The sequence below is a fragment of the Xiphophorus hellerii genome, chromosome 2 (genome assembly GCF_003331165.1).
Source record: "Xiphophorus hellerii strain 12219 chromosome 2, Xiphophorus_hellerii-4.1, whole genome shotgun sequence".
NCBI classification, from domain to species: domain Eukaryota; kingdom Metazoa; phylum Chordata; class Actinopteri; order Cyprinodontiformes; family Poeciliidae; genus Xiphophorus; species Xiphophorus hellerii.
In genome coordinates this window covers 10087346-10106334 of record NC_045673.1, presented here as the reverse complement: position 1 = coordinate 10106334, position 18989 = coordinate 10087346, and the positions used below count along the sequence as shown (strand labels likewise).

At 36.5% G+C, this 18989-nt stretch overlaps 1 protein-coding gene across 1 annotated transcript in view; it reads left to right on the top strand.

The window, feature by feature from the left end:
- rasgrf1 (Ras protein specific guanine nucleotide releasing factor 1) overlaps positions 1–18113 on the top strand; it is a 30135-nt gene extending 12022 nt beyond the window's left edge. Inside the window, exons 10-27 of the mRNA XM_032583401.1 lie at positions 449–609; positions 2608–2671; positions 3685–3827; positions 3961–4043; positions 4138–4386; positions 7428–7798; positions 7888–8007; positions 8812–8982; positions 10743–10849; positions 10969–11081; positions 11574–11634; positions 12255–12358; positions 12477–12561; positions 12635–12832; positions 12917–12996; positions 13089–13206; positions 13294–13362; positions 14358–18113. Coding sequence (XP_032439292.1) covers positions 449–609; positions 2608–2671; positions 3685–3827; positions 3961–4043; positions 4138–4386; positions 7428–7798; positions 7888–8007; positions 8812–8982; positions 10743–10849; positions 10969–11081; positions 11574–11634; positions 12255–12358; positions 12477–12561; positions 12635–12832; positions 12917–12996; positions 13089–13206; positions 13294–13362; positions 14358–14450 — 2390 coding nt within the window. The 3' untranslated portion in view covers positions 14451–18113. The remainder of the gene's footprint in view (positions 1–448; positions 610–2607; positions 2672–3684; positions 3828–3960; positions 4044–4137; positions 4387–7427; positions 7799–7887; positions 8008–8811; positions 8983–10742; positions 10850–10968; positions 11082–11573; positions 11635–12254; positions 12359–12476; positions 12562–12634; positions 12833–12916; positions 12997–13088; positions 13207–13293; positions 13363–14357) is intronic.
- The last annotated feature ends 876 nt before the right edge of the window (positions 18114–18989 follow it).

The window sequence follows — 18989 nt, the reverse complement described above, 5'->3', positions numbered from 1 at the left end:
TACCAGTGAGCCATTACACACCCCAGTATGTACCGTAATAGTTTGCTTAGATGAACATATGAATACCTCAAGGCATGTAGAAATTTTAACCAAGGGTGTACCAGACTTGCGGACGTCCACAATTTTCTTCCTGATGTCTTGACATATATCTTTTAATTTTTGTGTTTCCATTATGTCACACAAGGTGCCAAGGTCTTGCCTAAGAATACATTCAGAGATGTAAAGTTTTGAATTTGAAGTAAACAATATAAAATGACCTCATCATTTTTTGGATTCTTAAAATACAAATCATGTTGTTAATCCTAACTGATGTGAAACAGAACAAGCTTAGTCTTACTTCATGGCAGATGATGAGGAGAAACAATGGTTTTTGTCTTTTTAGGTACTGCATGCCAATACCTGGTTTCTACTGTTAATATTTATCTCCTTTTCTATTTGTGGACTGCAGGGTCTTTAATCCAGGTGCCAATGAGCGAGAAGGGCAAGATCACCCGTGGGCGACTGGGTTCTCTCTCTCTAAAGAAGGAGGGGGAGAGGCAGTGCTTTCTCTTCTCCAAGCATTTGATCATCTGCACCAGGGGTTCAGGAGGCAAGCTTCATCTCACTAAGGTGAGTCTAAGCTGCGGAGCTGGCTAGAACTGTATATTTTCCTCATTTTTAACATGTCTAGTGGTACGGTGAATGTTCAAGATAAAAAAAGAACCATAATCAACAGCACACATATCAAGAATGAATGCACCAATGCAATCATGTGGAAAAAATGAGGATAAGTTCAAGGCAGTCTGTGTTTTCTGAGCGTATTTGGTCATATGGATATTTAGTATTAGGGAATTTTATGTATTAAACCTCCTGAGACCCCGCATCCTCATATGAGGACATTACATTTTTGCTGTTCTGCACCATGATACTTAATTTGTAAGAATTTTGACCCAAAACAGCTGAAACACTGACTTCTTTTAAATCTCAACTAAAAACCCACCTGTTTAGAATTGTATTTGAAATGTAATCAATTACAAATTTATTGATGGAACTTGACTTAATGCTTTGTTTTGATTATTGATTCTATGTTGCTTTGTGATTCTGTGTTTGTAATGATGTAAAGCACTTTGAAATGCCTTGCTGCTGAAATGTGCTATACAAATAAAATTTGATTGATTGATTGATTGATTGTCCTCATATGAGGGCATTGGTTTTGACATAGTTCAAGAGCACATAGAAAGCTAAAATTTAATTTCAACTAAAATTAGGTCATACTAATCCCAAATAGTAAGGAGACATAAAAAATGCACATCAAACAAAAGCCCGGGTCTCAGGAGGTTATTCATATATCTTTATGTCATCTAAAAAACAACAATAAAGGGAAGGAAAAATATTTCACATTGCTCTACAAGGTGTAATTAAGATGTAATTTATGATGAAGAATGAAAATAGCATTTATTCCCACTTAAAGCAGCTAAAATTAAACACTGAAATCAGGCATCAACGATTCGATCCACAGAGTTTTCTGAGGCCTGCATAAAGAAGATTGCAGCAGTTTTGTCAGATAAGGGGAAAAGGGTTTGAAAAAAATGTAAATCAACTGGAAAGTAGTACTGTATGGAAAGTAGTGTACAAGGATATTCAAATGAATTACCATCATGCCCAAGTATGATGCACAAAACAGGGCCTGAAACTGGCATATCTCACTTTCCATCCAAACGTTATCATCCTTGACAGGAGAATGTGCGGTCCCTCACGTAAAATCTAACCCATTCATTCATTGTGAAGACAAGGGAAATCTGCAACTCAGTTGGTGAGATGGGGAGTTGAAATCACACTGCATCATGATTCCTCTCAGACATTTAATTTCACTCTATATCAAACTTTAATAATATCAACAATGGAATGTTTTCAGTGGAAGCAAACATATAGTTTTGGAAATGCCTAGTCAGAGTCGAGAACTAAAGCTGACAGAACAAATCTGTGGTGTTAGCTGAAGCAAGCTTTGGACAAAAGAGAACAGTTAATGTCATGTCAAGAAGTGGCATGATGACAGACTCCGGCCAAACAACTCTGAAAGCCAAAACTTCTAGGTATTTTCACAGAGTATTAATTTAAGGCTGTTCACACTAATTACTCCGGACTGTTGCACCTTTATGTCTTTATTTCTCCTCCTAACACACTTGTTGGATTTTTAGCTGAATTGCACAGAACAGATGACAGATGGTGAATATTTTTAAATAAATTACTACGGTCTCCATTTATTGCTTCATCAAAACCTGTCATTTTAACAGGGGCATGCAGACTTTTAGATCCGCTGTACATTTGTGTCCAAGAAGTTATACAACGCCGACATTATTACTCCACATAACTCAACTCTGAAGGTTTTAAGATCTGACTTATGTTATTCATTCTCGTAGCTCAATCTATACATGGGGTGCATGCAAACATTCATCTGCATTACGATATGATTAATCTGTGATGTTTTTTACAAACTCTGAGAAATGTACATTCTAAAATTATTAGTATTCTAGCAGGGTTGGTTGCTGTCACACAAAGATGTATTCTGTTGAGTGAAAAAAGGCTGGTGTGAAACACTAAATCTATTTTTTTACATGCTATTTTTAGAACGGAGTGGTCTCGCTTATAGACTGCACTCTGATGGAGGAGCCTGAGGGGACAGATGACGAGTGTAAGAGTTTAATTCATGTTCCAGCTTGCAGCAATACGCATTATATGCAGTGTGTTTGAGATTTTGTGTAATGTCTGATTGCCACAGTGCATAATAATGTAGTAATGTTATATATTCTGTCATCGGAAGAGTCAAAATTTTAATCAGTTCAGCAGAACAACCAAAATATTTTCTTTCAGGAGCTATAATGTAAAGCAATAAAAGAACAGCATCATATATTTTAGGGCATTTGATAAGTAATCATTATTTATATTAGGAGCAGAGGTAATAGGCACACCACAGTCACTGTAAAATAGGATTTTACTAATATTCAAGAACAAAATGACAAAAGAACTTAGAATTGACATTTTAACTCTGTAACATTTTGTAGTAGTGCAGGCTCACATAGAGTGACTAACATTACCAAAACAGTATTTATTCCAGAAAGAATGCAGATCCTTACATTCATTTTGCAGTCTTAAAATACCTCCTAGCATCTTTTAATTCACTATTTTCCATAACACATACAGGTTGCTGTATTCCATTTAGCCTTCCTGTTGTCTACAGAAAGTCTTGCTCTCTCACAAAGTTTTGCAACCTTAATGAAATGCAGACATTCATTGAAAACAGTTTCTTTGATTGAGCTTCTTGCTAGTTTGTGCTTCCTCTGACTTTATTTGGAACACCCAAGGGATTGTAAACTTAGGTAACACTGAGTCTTGTTTAGTCTGTAATAGCTTCCTCATAAAGCAGTGTTGTTATTGGTGTATGGTGCAATTACTGACCAGTGGGTCCCTGGTCAGGGCTAGAAAACTGTTAGTTCTGGTTAGCCGATTTCTCATCTATAAGAGAATAAAATACTTAAAGACATCTTATTAGGTATACTAGAGCGATTCTCTGTCCTTTACATCACAAGCTTTGTATTTTAAACTGATTTGGCTACAGTTACTTGAAATATATATTTTTTGTGCCATGACTGCCTATTTGATTAGAGCTATAAAGAATGGCATCTTGTCTTTTTGCTCCCCTCAAAGCTAAATCCGATAAGAGTGGCCAGGACATGGAGCACCTGGATTTTAAGATTGTTGTGGAGCCAAAGGACAGTCAGTCATTCACGATCATCCTGGTGGCCTCCTCCAGGCAGGAGAAGTCTGCGTGGACCAGTGACATCAGCCAGGCACGTCAACACACATAACAATCCCCAGCAGTGAGACACGAAGCTGAGCATGTCAGCTGAAAGCATTCATATTACAGAACTCACTAACGTTTCCTCTGTCTCTTCTGTTTACTTCACTGCCCCTTTCCTGCAGTGCATAGACAATATCCGCTGCAATGGGCTGATGATGAACGCTTTTGAAGACAACTCTAAAGTCACAGTGCCACAGATGATAAAGTGAGATATATTTTATTTGCATTCAGTACTGTGTATCTTGACTGCTCTGAGCCCTTTCTTTTCTGATTTTTGTGGGCCGTTCTTTTGCAAATAGATCCGATTCGAGTTTGTACTGTGATGATGTGGATATCCGCTTCAGCAAGATGATGAACTCCTGCAAAGTGCTGCAGATTCGCTATGCCAGCGTCGAACGTTTGCTGGAAAGACTGACCGATCTCCGTTTCCTTTCGATTGACTTTCTGAACACTTTCCTGCACTCCTACCGCGTGTTCACCACAGCTGATGTGGTACTGGATAAACTCATTACTATCTACAAGAAGCCCATCAGTGCCATCCCTGCTCGGTGAGTCATGAGGCATATTTGAGCATATTTGGATGTTTTATTGCCATCGATGACACTTTTAATCAGAAAACATATAAAACTCTAAGAGTCCGGCATACCAGCATCTCTCTCTTTGAATAGAAGGCTGATGCTTGTGAAGTGTGTTCCCCACTTAAAGGTTTTGACATATTAATCACGCTTGAATGTTTTTAAATAATCAAACAAATTCTGATCTCAAAGATAACCTCACAAAATACTAAATGCAGTTTGCTAATGATTTTATTAACTAAGCAAAAACATCCATCTAAATTAACCTTGCCCTATGTGAAAACATATTTTCTTCCCGAACATAATTGGTCTAGCTGCTGTTGTCGGTAGATGCCATCAAGTGTTTGAGATATTTGGAAATTTGTCTTCCTTGTCCGTGATAAATCGTAAACTTTGACTACATTTTTTTTGGAAAGCTGAATTCAGTTTCTCTAGCCACTGCTTAAACACTGCTAGCATTACAAAATCATTAAGCCATTTAAATAGAATCAGTCTAACAACATGAAATAGGCAAAAAGCGACACATTGTGGCCCAAAAATGGAAGAACAGGTGCTAAAGAAAGTCATTAACATTTGTTGGTCTAGAAACAACTACAAAAGCATTTGTTAGTTTTTTGAGAATCTTGCATACCTCATCAAAAGCCATTATGCAAACATGGGCAAAACATGAAAAAGCAATTAACATTCTTCGGAGTGGCCAGTGGACCAAAATTACCCCAAGAGTGCATTGACGACTCACAAAAGAACAAGAACAACATCTAAAGGACTGCAAAATTTACTTGCAGTCTTGAGGCTGATTTGATGCTTAACGTGACCTTGAAGATTTGCCATAATCGATGGTACTATGAATTCTGCTCTCTAGCAGCAAACCTGATGTCCTGCTATCAGTTTGGGAACTTAGCCAATGCACACATGGGTACTGCAGCAAGTCCACCTGAACAGTTAAAAGAAGTAACACAATTGTGGTTTTGGAGCAATTTAGCAAAAGTTGGGAAGCTCTGTTATGATTTTAAACCTGAAATCATGACAGGTTTGATTACTTTCAATTGCAGATTAATTAAAACAATCATACAAAGAACAGACCAAATTTCCTCTACAATAATTTAAAAGAATGACTGCATGTTATCAGAAAATATATCCAACAATCTGAAACATTTAAGAAATACCAAAAAGAAGAAGCAGAAGAAATCAGTCGGAGGCCAAATACTTTTTCAGCAGATATTTGTTTCAGCAGGTAGTGAGAAAACAGAAAGGCATCAAATAAGGGCAATGTTCTATTATGTTTCAGTTTGTCTGCATGAACTTGTGTAGGTTGTATGTGTGCTTTGGGTCAGTAATTGGGTCCAGTTAGTTCTTTTTGGCTGGGAGTGTCCAAACTCTGATCTGTCGCGCTATGGCAACCATGCTTTATGCTGCAGGACCCCACCCTTCGCTTGTTTCCCTCTCTTCATTTTTTTGAGAATATCTGTAGCGTGAAATATAGACGGAAGTGTTGCATTGTGGGCTAACTCCCATCACTGCATGCCTAGAGTGAGGACCCAGCTGTGGGGTTCAGATCAGACAGAACTCCCCATGTCCACGCCCTGCAGTATGCTTTCCCATGGTGCTTGTAATGTCACTGTGAGACACCTACACTTGGCTGCTTGTGTCAGCAGTGGCCATGCGCACTATCACTCGCTGTGCTATTTATGGGAACCCGTGAGGTCGGCAGGAGGGTGGCAGGGAGTGGGAGAGGTTTACTGAAATGCTGCAGTCTGTATCCTGCTCTAAAATGTTGAGACTTGGTCGCAAAAACAGTTTTGATTGCTGGATTTACTCGTTTTATACAAGAAAAGTATAAAGTTCTGGATAGAAGTTTATATGCATTCATCCATGGAATGGATCTAATATTAATTTGTGGTTTTTTTGTGATTCATTTGAACTGTTGCTTTTTGTGGGTGGAATGATAATACAGCAAACAAATTCACACCTTTTTAAAAAATAGGAATTTAATGAATACATTTAAATCAAGTGTAGCTTGTCTCTTATCCACACTGGATCAGAATTATATATTAAATATATTTTTCTTCATCAAATTAGACTCAGTTACCATAATCCTGTATTCCCTTGACTGGCACTGGGAATTTCATAAGAAGAGAGTTGAATGACAGTCATGGGAACACAGTCTTGGAGAGACACAAATGGCAGAACCAAATGCAGTTCCAGTCATTTTTTTTTTAAATCTGCCATAACTTGGTTAAAACTGTGTTGAGTTACTTTTATTCACCTTAACTTATGGTGAATTCAATCTAGTTCCAGCCAGATTCATTTGGTTTGTTTTGGTGAACCTGCAATGTGACCAGAACGTTCCTTTAAAATCAGCTCATGTATTTAGAACTTCAAATTATGCCCGTAAGTGTTTTTGGTCCTGGGTTTGAATCCTGGTGTGGGTTCTTTCTGCATGGAGTTTGCTTCCTCCCATAGTCCAAAGAGATGACTGTTATGTTAATTGTTTTTTATAAATTGCCCTTAGGTATATGTGCGTGAAGGCATGGTAATTTTTCCTGTTCATCTTTGGCAATGTGAGGAACTGGCAGCCTGCCCAGGGTGCACCCTGCTTCTAGTCTGATGACCGATGGAGATAGGCACCAGCTGCCCCACTTACATAGATAAGCAGATATAGACAGTGGATGGATAGATGTATATTTCTCTCATTCTTTTCTGTAACATACGCAATTAAAGGTCAATTAGGAAGAGCACGAATTACTCCTTCAGATTTTTTAAACCAATGAGATAATTTATACAAATGAATTGCTTATCATTTGCCACAGTTAATAATTGACTGCATGTGAGACTTGATCCTTTTATTACTCTACCAATTCAGCCAAGACAGGAACTCTAATATCCCAATGTCATACAAGTTTATGCAAACTTCTGACTAGTACCATAAGTGTTCTTTGTTCAGTTAGCCTATTACCTAAATAAAATTCTACTATATCATACAAACATATTTCTTTATGCTAACCACATTGCAGGTCCCTGGAGTTATTCTTTGCCAGCAGTCAGAACAATAAGCTTCTTTATGGAGAGGCTCCGAGCTCTCCCAGAGCAAGCAGGAAGTTTTCCTCCCCTCCTCCTCTTGCTATTGCCAAAAACTCATCCCCCAACCGCCGACGCAAGCTCTCTCTCAACATCCCCATCATCACTGGGGGCAAAGCTCTTGACCTAGCTGCCCTCAGCTGCTCCTCCAATGGCTATGCAAGCATGTATTCCACCATGTCACCATTCAGCAAGACTACCTTGGACATCAACAAGCTGTACGTGTCCAGCCCGATCACAAGCAAGATCCCTGATGAGGGAGAGGACAAGAAAGACAAGGTGGAAGACACATCAGTGTGCAAACAAGGTTGGTCAGCTGCAGGCAATCCTAGAAAAATGCTTCTTTTGATTTTATATTGACATTATAATGTGATCAAAACCTTGATCTTTATTCAGATCTTTCTGTGCGAGAGGAAAGCGACAATGATCAAAACCAGAGCGATGATGGGGATCCAGAAGCATCTCCCACCAAGTCTCCAACCACACCAAAAAACATCAAATGCAAAAACTCCTCAGGTACATTGCGTCCAAAACAAGAAGTGTGACATAATCTCACGTCATGAACATGATAGATAATCTTCTGGACTGCACACTCCCCTAACACTCAAAATTTATCCCTTAAACTATTATTTTTTTCAGTTTTAGTTACTTGCAGTTCTACAATAATTACTTTCAAAGATAAAAAAAATTCTTGACCTGCATGTTATCTGAAGAAAATGGGGATAAAGCCGCTGCACATCATAATGTGTTCATGGTTCATGAGCATGTGGGGAAAACCAGATCTTGGCTACAGTAGGTGTTAAGAAAAACTTGTGTCATAGCAACTACATCAAGAGCGTGCTTTCCCTGCCGCCCCCAGTGATGAGTCTGTTTTGCTGCCACCAAGATTATTTTCGCCTTATAAATCTATTGCCAAAAAAATGCATGGTAGATTTTTAGCAGCAAGTCTTGGACAACGACATGTACATTTAGTGAAACTGTTGAGCAGGGTTACAGATTTGTATCTGTGTATGAGCTGGTGATTCGAACAGGGCAGAGAGCTGAGAGTCTGTTGATTTCGCTGTTATGCTGATATTTGCTGGCTATATTTAGCAGCAACCATCTTAAATATCAAAGCCTCTTGGAAGAGAAAAGTCTAGAGGGAAACTGTTGTGTCGGTCTCTAGTGCTCCCTAGTGGAAGCGTGTGCAAGCAACACCAGGTTATTCTGCAGTCTGAATACATTCGGTTATTTTTAGTAAGATGCAGTTACATAACAGTTCTTGTTTGAAAATGATTTATTTTGACTACAGGAACCTGTTAATTTTTTTTTTGTCTGTAGAGTTTTCTCTGTTTTCCTACAACAATGGCATGGTCATGTCCTCATGTCGAGAGCTCGACAACAACCGTAGCGCTTTGTCTGCTGCCTCGGCCTTTGCCATTGCCACAGCTGGAGCCAATGAGGGAACGCCTACAAAGGAAAAATATCGGCGGATGTCCCTTGCCAGCACAGGTATGCGGTCTTGTCAGGTCAGGGTAAGACGTAATGGGACTATAAAATATTTGGTAGAACAGGGACATTTGGGCCCATTTGTCCACCTCTAACATCTCTTCCATCCCTGCTCTTTAACCAGTGAGCTATCTATAAAAAATTAAGTTTGAATGCACTCTCCAGTATTTTGTTTCACAATCACGTCAAATTAAAAGTTCTCCAATCTTTACAATTAATCAACATGCTGTAAAACTGACTTAAAAGGCTCTTTCCGGACTTTTTTCTTGTTGAAGTCATTATTTTTCTGTTGCTGCTGCTTACTCATTGATAGATCAGTTTCTCTTATTTGCACAGTTAAAATAAAGATGACGGTGAAATAAATAAAAAAAAATCTCGCCCCATGGAAGCTAGAAGCTCTTCACTGGAGATCCAGGTCCTCACAGACAAATCTAATAGAGTCTTGAAAGTGGCAAGATGTCTTTTGCAACAACTTGGCATAAGCATTTTAATATTTAGAAAATATTTGTGGTATAAAGTTTTTCTAGTTGGAAACCGATTCAATTGATATGACTTTTTGTTGGCGAACGTTGAACTTTATAGGTGATTTTAAATGTGTGACTGCAATAATTGCAATAATATGTAAATAAAGCTAAAAGTTTTATGCAGAATGAGAGTCTCAACTTGAAAAACAAAGCGTTTGAATATAACACATTCATTATTGAGGATACACATCAATTTGGTAGAACTAGCTCTTACAACATTATGTTTATTTTGAGAAAATTTATCTGCATGTCAGGGTTGGTTTTTTTTAAACAAAATATTATATAGTTTGCTTTGCAAATATTGGGGGAAGTTTTACTTCACCAAAACCGGATATCTATTTTTACTAGTTCACTATTACTGAGTTGCTAAAATATGTGTTACTTGAGTAGGCATTGGCCAACTTCCTTAATTAAGACATACCGCTGTTTTTAAAAATGTGAAGAAAATGCTGTAGTCACCAGAGTTTTCATCTGTGGCATATAGAAAAGAGATAAGCAGTACTACTTTGCTTTCCAATAAGCTGGCTGAAACAAGTGCCACATTTTCCCTTTCTAACATAAATACAAATCTGCTCAAGGAGCACCACCTATCCAACATGTTTAGGAATTATTGTTTTAAAACAATACTTGGATATCTAAAAGTGGAATGTGTCATGACTTTTTATATATTTTGAACAAAGTGCATTCCTGTCAAATCACAAGTAAGGGGAAGTTTGAGCTATAAAGTTTCACTCCATTTGCAGATTGCATCAGCAAAACAATACACCACATGCATGAACAGGGGGGCTTGGGAAAGTTGCTAAAATGAAAATAATAATAATATTTTTTTTAAAACTGATGTTGTTTTGATACTTGTCAAGGCCTATTTACAAACACTTTGTGTCTGAAAGGTATCCCCAGGTCCCTGCTCACATATGAGCAATATAATTCTGGCATTAGAGTGGTTAAATAATGACTTTGCTAACATAAATATAGGGCTAATTTGAACTACAGCATTTATCAAACTGTTCTGCTCAAGCACTCCTGGGGCCCCAGATCAGCAAGAAGCTCTGAACAGCAGCTTGGTGTACTTATACCCACTGCTAGCTCACTTCATTGTATACAATATAAACCAAAGTTCACTTACATCCTGATAACTGTCATTAAGTGTGTAGAATTAAACTGATTGAAAATGTTGTGGTTTGTTGATGTTTTCCTGATGTTTTACCTTTTGTTATTTTTATTTTTTGTGAACATTAGGGTTTCCAACAGATCAGAGAAACGGTGACAAGGAGTTTGTGATCAGACGAGCAGCAACCAACAGAGTCCTGAATGTACTGAGGCATTGGGTGTCCAAACACTTTCCGGTAAATGCTCTGCTTCAGATACATTTAGATGCAGATTTTCTATCTCTTTTTTTTAATCATGACCCAAATAACTGATCTTTGTAAAGTTATCCGGACGTGTGTTCTCTATGTCTTTTCAGGACTTTGAGAGTAACAATGAGCTGAAGACAAAGGTCATTGCCTTTCTGGAGGAAGTGATGCATGACCCTGAGCTGCTGACCCAGGAGAGGAAAGCAGCAGCCAATATCATCAGGTATCACTGACTGCTGCTACATCGTGGGATTAAAATGGGTTTAATTCATTAATTAACAATTAAATCTGTTCATTTCTTAAGTAAAAATTACAAGAAATCCTTTATTTGATTATTTATGGGCAAGTAAATGAAAAGGGATTACAAATATCATAATCATTAGCACTCCTATGCTGTGAACGCAACACAGTGGTCATGAGGTGAGCAAACAACCAAAACACATAATTTTAAAAATAAAACAGAAAAAAATATATATAATTATTACTATTATTATTTTAATTATGTGATTTTATTTTTAACAAAAAATATATAGATATATATTTATGTATTCTGATAGGCGTTCCAAGATATATTGTTTATGTGGTTTGGTATACTCATTTATAATACTTAGCAAAGTCTTCTTTCATCCCACACCTGAACAAATTGACAAAAACAAAGTTCATGGTTTTGTTGAAACCCAGTTAATGTTGGAGCTGATTTCTTTTTCTCTGTCAGGACTTTAACTCAGGAAGATCACAGTGACAACCAGATCACAATGGAGGATGTGACACAATTGGTGAGTGGAGTCAATTGCTTTTGGCATTCACAAATTGTTTATATTAGAAACCTGTAATTTTGGAGTCTTTTTACAGCATTTCATCAATTACTTAAACCGTAACCCACTGTGGCTGTACAGTATAGTGTTTTTTCAAACTTTGTATTTGAAACCTTGTACTTTCCAAGCCCTGCAGACATCTGTGAATTGCCAAGTGGCCACGATTTGTCTAAATGTATATACACATTGCTTGGTCAAACAAGATGAATGCTTATTCTTTACTCAACCTGTTAAAAGATTTATTTTTAATGTAATCAACAGCTTATTATGCCTAAATCAGCTGTAAACCCTAGTGATGGTGAGATAAAGCTTTAAGACACATTTAAGCCTTTTCATCTATTTTATTCTCTTATGGGCCAAAACTCCAATGAAATTAATTTGCTTTACTGTGCCATCAAGTGGCCAATTGATGCAAAGTAGGCTTTAGTATGTGGAGACACCCCAAAAGACTTGTTGCCATGATTGCAGTAAAAAGTGGCTGTACAAAGCACTTGAATAACATTTCAATAAAATATATTTTTCAGGGTTTATTTTATGTTTTGCATTTTTAACTGATGCACACATTTGTTTACCTCACTCAGGTGGGAGGGGGGAAGGCCGAGCCGTTTGAGAGCCACTCTGCCTTGGAAATTGCAGAGCAGCTAACTCTGCTTGACCACCTGGTGTTTAAAGTCATCCCATATGAGTAAGTGCAACAGTAAAGCTGAACACATATGTGACCTATGCACCACATAGTCTGTTAGTTATTTAAGCGAGGTTCATCTTTCAAGTTTCTCCTGTAAGTTGAGTTCTTTGTATTTCAGGGAATTCTTCGGTCAAGGCTGGATGAAGAATGATAAAAATGAGAAGACACCATACATCATGAGAACCACCAAGCATTTCAATGATGTAAGCTTTATAAACACACTTAAGCTAATTTTATTCACTCCAAAACTTATTTTTCTTTCTCTTTCTTCTGAAGACAAGCAACCTGATCGCAACAGAGATCCTGCGGTGTGACGACTTGGTCACTCGAGTGACTGTCATAGAGAAATGGGTGGCTGTGGCTGACATCTGCCGTTGTTTGCATAACTACAATGCTGTGCTTGAAATCACCTCATCTCTAAACCGGAGCTCTGTTTTTCGCCTCAAGAAGACCTGGCTAAAAGTCTCCAAACAGGCATGAGTTTCCGCAGATGTTGTTGCAACTTTTCCTTGAACCTCTGTCGATAAAATACATTTCCTATTCGCTCTTTTTCAGTAGACAAAAGCACTTATTGACAAGCTCCAAAAGCTGGTTTCATCAGAGGGAAGGTTCAAAAACTTGAGAGAAGCTCTGAAGAAGTAAGTTATGTCCAGACACCTCCTATTGAAGTAAGAGAATAAAGGGTCGAGTAGAGAAGGTGGATGCTGATAGTACGTTTTCTTTTCACTAGCTGTGATCCTCCCTGTGTACCATATCTGGGGATGTACCTCACTGACTTGGCTTTCATTGAAGAAGGAACGCCGAACTACACTGAAGACAATTTGGTCAACTTCTCAAAGATGAGGATGGTGAGATGTTTGGGGCTCTGTTGCATTAGATGCCAATTTGATTCTTTACATGCAGAAAGTAGCATCTTACTTGTTTTCTTTTTATAGATATCTCACATCATCAGAGAAATCAGGCAGTTTCAGCAAACAGCATATAAGATTGACCTGCAACCAAAGGTAAATAAGTGACTGTGGCTTTTCATCCATGAAATGAGTTTTTTATAAATCAAGGAGACCTAAAGGTGCCCTGAATCCATCTATTTTGGAGCTGTTGGGACCTGATAGGCGGAGCTCTGTGGAGAGGAACTGATAGTCTATTCAGGTTCCTAGGGACCTTAGTGTCAATCTGCAACATATGGGGACAGTTTCTGAGGTTGCATAGTTATGAAAAGTGCCTAGATATGCAAGTTCCCAGCATGAATTAGCTTTAGTAGTTTGCCAAATTATGACGAAGAAGTAGTTTAGATTTTTTTACCCTTTCCGCCAAGGATAAAAAATGCCTTTCACTGTAATTTACAGTAATAGTACTAAATACATTGGACCAGGCTAAATGGTGAGTGCTAGGTGCATGTATCTTCAAAGCAGCAGATATTTTAAAGGTATAGGTCCATGGCTTTGCAATAATCAAAATGAACCCAGAGGAATATAAGACAAGGCCACATATTCTGGTTGGTAAGATCTATTCATACATTGAAGCTAATTTAAGGTAACTATGGAAAAATATCTACCTCTTTTAATAACTGAATGTTTTGAAGTAGTCACCTCTTGACCAGCGGAATAGGCCTTTAAAAATCATGCTCAAACCGATAAATGTCCAGGTAACAAAAGCACCAAAATGCATGTGTTAGAAAGTATTTTGTTGTTAAAATTGGGCAATGGACCATGGTATGGTTTTAAGAGCTGTTTGTTATACACTAGTAATCATCAAGTTCAAGATGAACTGAATTTACTCCATATTGATTTCTATTTTTTAGGATCTTTGATACAAGCATATCTTGATGTATTTTTTAGATTTAGTGTTGAAAAAAAAGTTTTTGCAGTGTTAATGTTGAATATCTCTGTAATTGTTCAAAGAAAATATTTGGTTGCCAGAGATCTTTTGTTTTTGAACCTAAATATATTACCTAATCTGTTGCAGTCCTTAACCTTTGCTGTTTCTTGGTCTGTTCCAGGTAGCCCAGTACCTACTGGACAAGAGCTTTGTCCTTGATGAGGAAAGCATGTATGAAGCCTCACTCAGAATTGAGCCTAAAGTGCCCAACTGATGGGGAAAGTGGACCTTCACACTTTGTTTCCTTTGTTAATATTACATATAAGTTAACATCTACATTTGCATTTGTATAGCTGTACATGGTAAAGATATTTGTTCTTCTGTACAGTAGATGTTTAAAGTTGTTTGATGACACAAATCATTTTGGTGTATATTTTTTGTTGTCATGTTGACACCTCCCGTAGGGACCTTTGTTTTAAATTGTATGAGTATTTTGATAATAATAATAATAATAATACTAATAATAATAATGATAATAATAGAGGTCACTGTAGTTGCATGCAACTGTGTTTCTTAGTGACCAATGACATTATTTTGCATCATATAATACTGTGTCGAATTTGCACTTTCTGAGCACTAATGCTGCTGGCCTTTGTTCAGCAGGCTTGGGTTTTATTGATCATTGAAGTTCTCTGCAACCAATGTAGCATTGTATAAATGAATTGCAAAAAAAAATAAAAAATCAGGTAAAAGAACCCAGAGGAAATAGGCTAATTGTATTTTAAAAGAGGGAACAATGATCAGTGGAAATGACAGCAAGATATCCAAAGCATTTCTGTCTCTGTGCTTCCCAAACCAAAAAAGGAAGATATTTGTGTCTTCATTCATGTCCATTAGTCTAAACTCTGGTGGTTCCCAATTGTTTTATATCAATTTCACTGACTTTTATTGTGAATCAACCTAATCCGACCAACCAGGAATGCAATTTAGATGGAGCTTTGTTTATATTTGTTATATTTTGAAAATGCTCGCGTCATCCTGCTCACTTCTAAGGTACACAGAATTGTGTATCTTTGCTTCTTCTTCTAGAGTAATCCTAATCCTGATACCTATTTGGCATTCAGAAGTAGGTTGCTGAAATCACACAGCATGTATGGTCTCCTTTAGATACAGTATTATCAATGATAAAGTCATTTTTAGCAAATTTCACAAAATAAGGTTTTGCTCTGGGGATGTTTTGAGCATAGAGACGCTTCTAAGCTGGTTCTAAACCATAAAACAACAGTATTCCTCCAGAATTGGAAATCTGGTTAGAATATGTAAACATTGCTTACATGTCAGTTAGACAAAGGTATACTGAGAAATCTGACAACAGGGTTTTTTTTCTTTCTAATTTGTAATAAATATATGCAAACAAAAACAGCTACAATTTTAGATCGTCACATTTAAGAAGATATTATGCAGACTTTATTAAAGGGCATATATCATCTATTTTTACAACTTTTCAATTGTGTTTAGGCTTGTAGTTGAAATTTATCTGTTAATTTCCATAACAGAAAGTTAGAAATTTTGTAAAAACCTTGAAAGAAAGACTAGCAGAAAAGTGATATTGGCACACGATCAAAAACTGCCTTGGAATAATGGCAAATTGGAATGCTAAATTCATACACTCAGTGCATTACACATTAGCTTTCCAAAACAAAATGTGATAGCTAAGTTTCGAGCTCAAGTATGAGTTCATCCAGGAAACATCTATAGACAGATTAATAACTGAGGAGGAAATAAAAAAAGATGTGGTCTGACAGGGAGTAGCCCAGAGACATGAACCTGGGGGGGATAATGGTGCTCTATGCTGAGCACAATGTATTTAATTCACTGTATTAGTGAATAAAAATTGGTGAATTGAGACAAAATCATGTAATTTGAAACACCAAAATTCTGGCAGCTTTCAGATAGGTGCAATTTCTTATCTGCTTCTAATCAACAATATTATTTTGATGTGCACAGGCATGCGTTTCTAAAAAAAAAAAAAAAAGACTGTGCAACTAGCCTAGTTTATATTAGCATGCAGTGATTGCAAAGGTTCCACATTGCTCCACATAGGCTTTAACTAAACTACAGTGAAATAGCTGTGAATTTTTTTTTTGAGGTTTTCAACATATTATTTTCTACCAACAGAGGACACCTAAAAGTAAGAGACTGTTTATTACCTGTTAAAAGTTTTTGTTATTGCCAAGGTATAAATTATTGTGTCCTTAGTCGTAGTTTTGGATTGTTCCTTCTCTTAAATCTGAATTTCTAGTGATTTATATCTGAAAACACAAGTTTCAAATGGAGAGAATATATTTGGTGACTGAGGAAAAATCCATCCTCCCTGACTGTGCCTACTTCCATTGAACTAATCCAAATTTGCCAAATCTTAGAAAGTTTTTCCCCCCTGCCTCTCATTTACCTGTTTACACCCTCTGAGAGTGCTATATCTCAAGGTGGATGTCATAATAGAATAGGGAAGTAAGTTTTTCTTTTATGCTCAGGGGGTTTGTTTTACCTTTCAGAAAGTTGTTTTGAAAATTACTTTTACACCTTTAAAACCAATGGAAATGTAAATTTTCTGGCTATAAAATATGTTATATGCTTTTTAACTATTAAACATCTGTTAGATTGTGGAGTTCCTTTCTGTCTTTGATTTTAATCCCACGATTGTTTTATTGTCTGGTAAATGTTGTAAAGGCTTGCAATGGTCATCAGTCCAGGATTTGCAAACCTCAGCTCTGAGATACATGTTTTTATTAACCTGAAATTGATTAAGTGTATGAATTTTGCCAGGAAAGTGTTCTATCCCTCTTACATGAGGGCTCCAGAATCTCTTTAAACATCTTGGTTTAATTAAGAAATTCAGCTGAAAGCTGGATGACAAATTGCAGTGATTAAGAAAATTTATGTTCTTATGCATTGGAATGATTTAAGGTAAAATTTTAAAAAATGATTTCTGTTGCTTAAAGGTTTGACTATACAGTTTGTTCAAATTTCTTTTCTTAAAAGACTCACTAAAAGACCACATAAGGTTCTAAGTGTTATACCTTCAAGTTTGGGTTTTACTTCTGTAGAGTAAAAGGTTGTTACTCTTCTGTAATTAAAAAGACAATCTGTCCTTCTTGCTGTTCCAGTGATTGTGGAACGTGACTGTATATCACTCTGTTATATGCATTGCTGTTAAAAACTATGATAAAATGTATGTGAATGACCTCTGCCTGCAGCATTCAAACACTATTTTTGTAGTAGTATACAAGAGAGTGAACCTGCTCTTTATATGAACCTGGGGAAGTATTTTGTACTTTGTTGTTAATTCACTTCACTGAAACATGCTGTACATTTTGTACATGCGAGCTGGCATATTTCTCAATGTGGAACAGTGTATCCCTCTCAAAAACAAGCTCTATGTAAAATGCTACAACAGTGTGGTCTTGAAACCATGACTTAGAGGTAGAGACACAACTTCAAAGTGTTTTGCATTTATACTGTAATCCTGTTTATAATCATTTCTGTTAGCAGGAATATAGTAACGTAGTGCTTATTCTGTGAATATCTGTATGTATTTTTACTATGTATGTACAGTACACTTTTATGGCTCATGTAGTAGGCATGCAACACCTTCACAGACAGAATTGAACTATTTAATGATAATGTATACACTTATACATGCACATAATCTTATAAGGTATTTAAACAAATAAACATTTTTGCTGTTAGCAATACCCAGTGGTATGAAAATTATCTTTCAATCCTTTCGTTTCCACAGCTTAAGAAATATTCCCAGTTTTGTAAAAAAAATATATATATATATGAAAAAAGAAAATTATGAAGATGAACATAACAACAAATAAGCAAAAATATGTTTCCCAATTACCTCTTGTTAATAAATCCATTTTATCTCAGGGTTATGTTGTCTCAAGTGTTTTTGTAGATCTAATAGTTCTGCACAAACAATTTTGTAATAAGGCTAATATATATGGAGTGTCCAGCAAAAAAACTAGGACACATTTTCTTTGTTGAATATCGGTTTAAAATTAAAAAGCAGAGTCGCTTTTTGTGAAAGACTTTGAGATTCTAAATAGGTTAATCAGGACTCCATAAAAATTGCACAAAATATATAAATTTCAATCATCAATGTAAAAACTACTTGAAAAACCAGATACTACCTTGTATCTTTCTGTTACAATGAAGCATTACATTAAGTAATTTCTATTTAATATTGTTTCAATTCAACCAAGAATTTATTTTTCTAAGACGCAATGAGATAGGCATATCTCTAAAGACAACAAAGTAATGTAAAAAGAGTATCAATTTTGAAAAAGCATGTAAGTGTTTTTCATTGACCCTGTTTGCATGTTTCCATTGAATCATTTATTTTTTTATGGTTTATATTTGCTATTGAGCACAACACATTTGTGAACAGAACAACCTCCTTTAAATTGCCCTAATCATTAGCTCCTTTCACAGGTTCTCCATTAGGTTGATATTGTGACTGGCTGGGCCACTCCAAAATGTCAAAATTACTTTGAGTCAGACGAAAAATGTTGGTAGAAGTAAAAGATTACTTCAAACCTAAATTTGCCAGGGGTATTAATATTTTCAGGATCAAAGGTTTACATCAATAACTGTAATAAATTGCATGTAGTCTGTAAAATGAAAAGAAACCACATTATTAAAGGTTTCGTTCTCGGTATTTAGGCTTGCAAATTGAAAATAAAATGCAGGAGGAATAAAACTAAATGGGGATTTGGTCAGTTTTCCTAATTGGCCAACTTGAAAC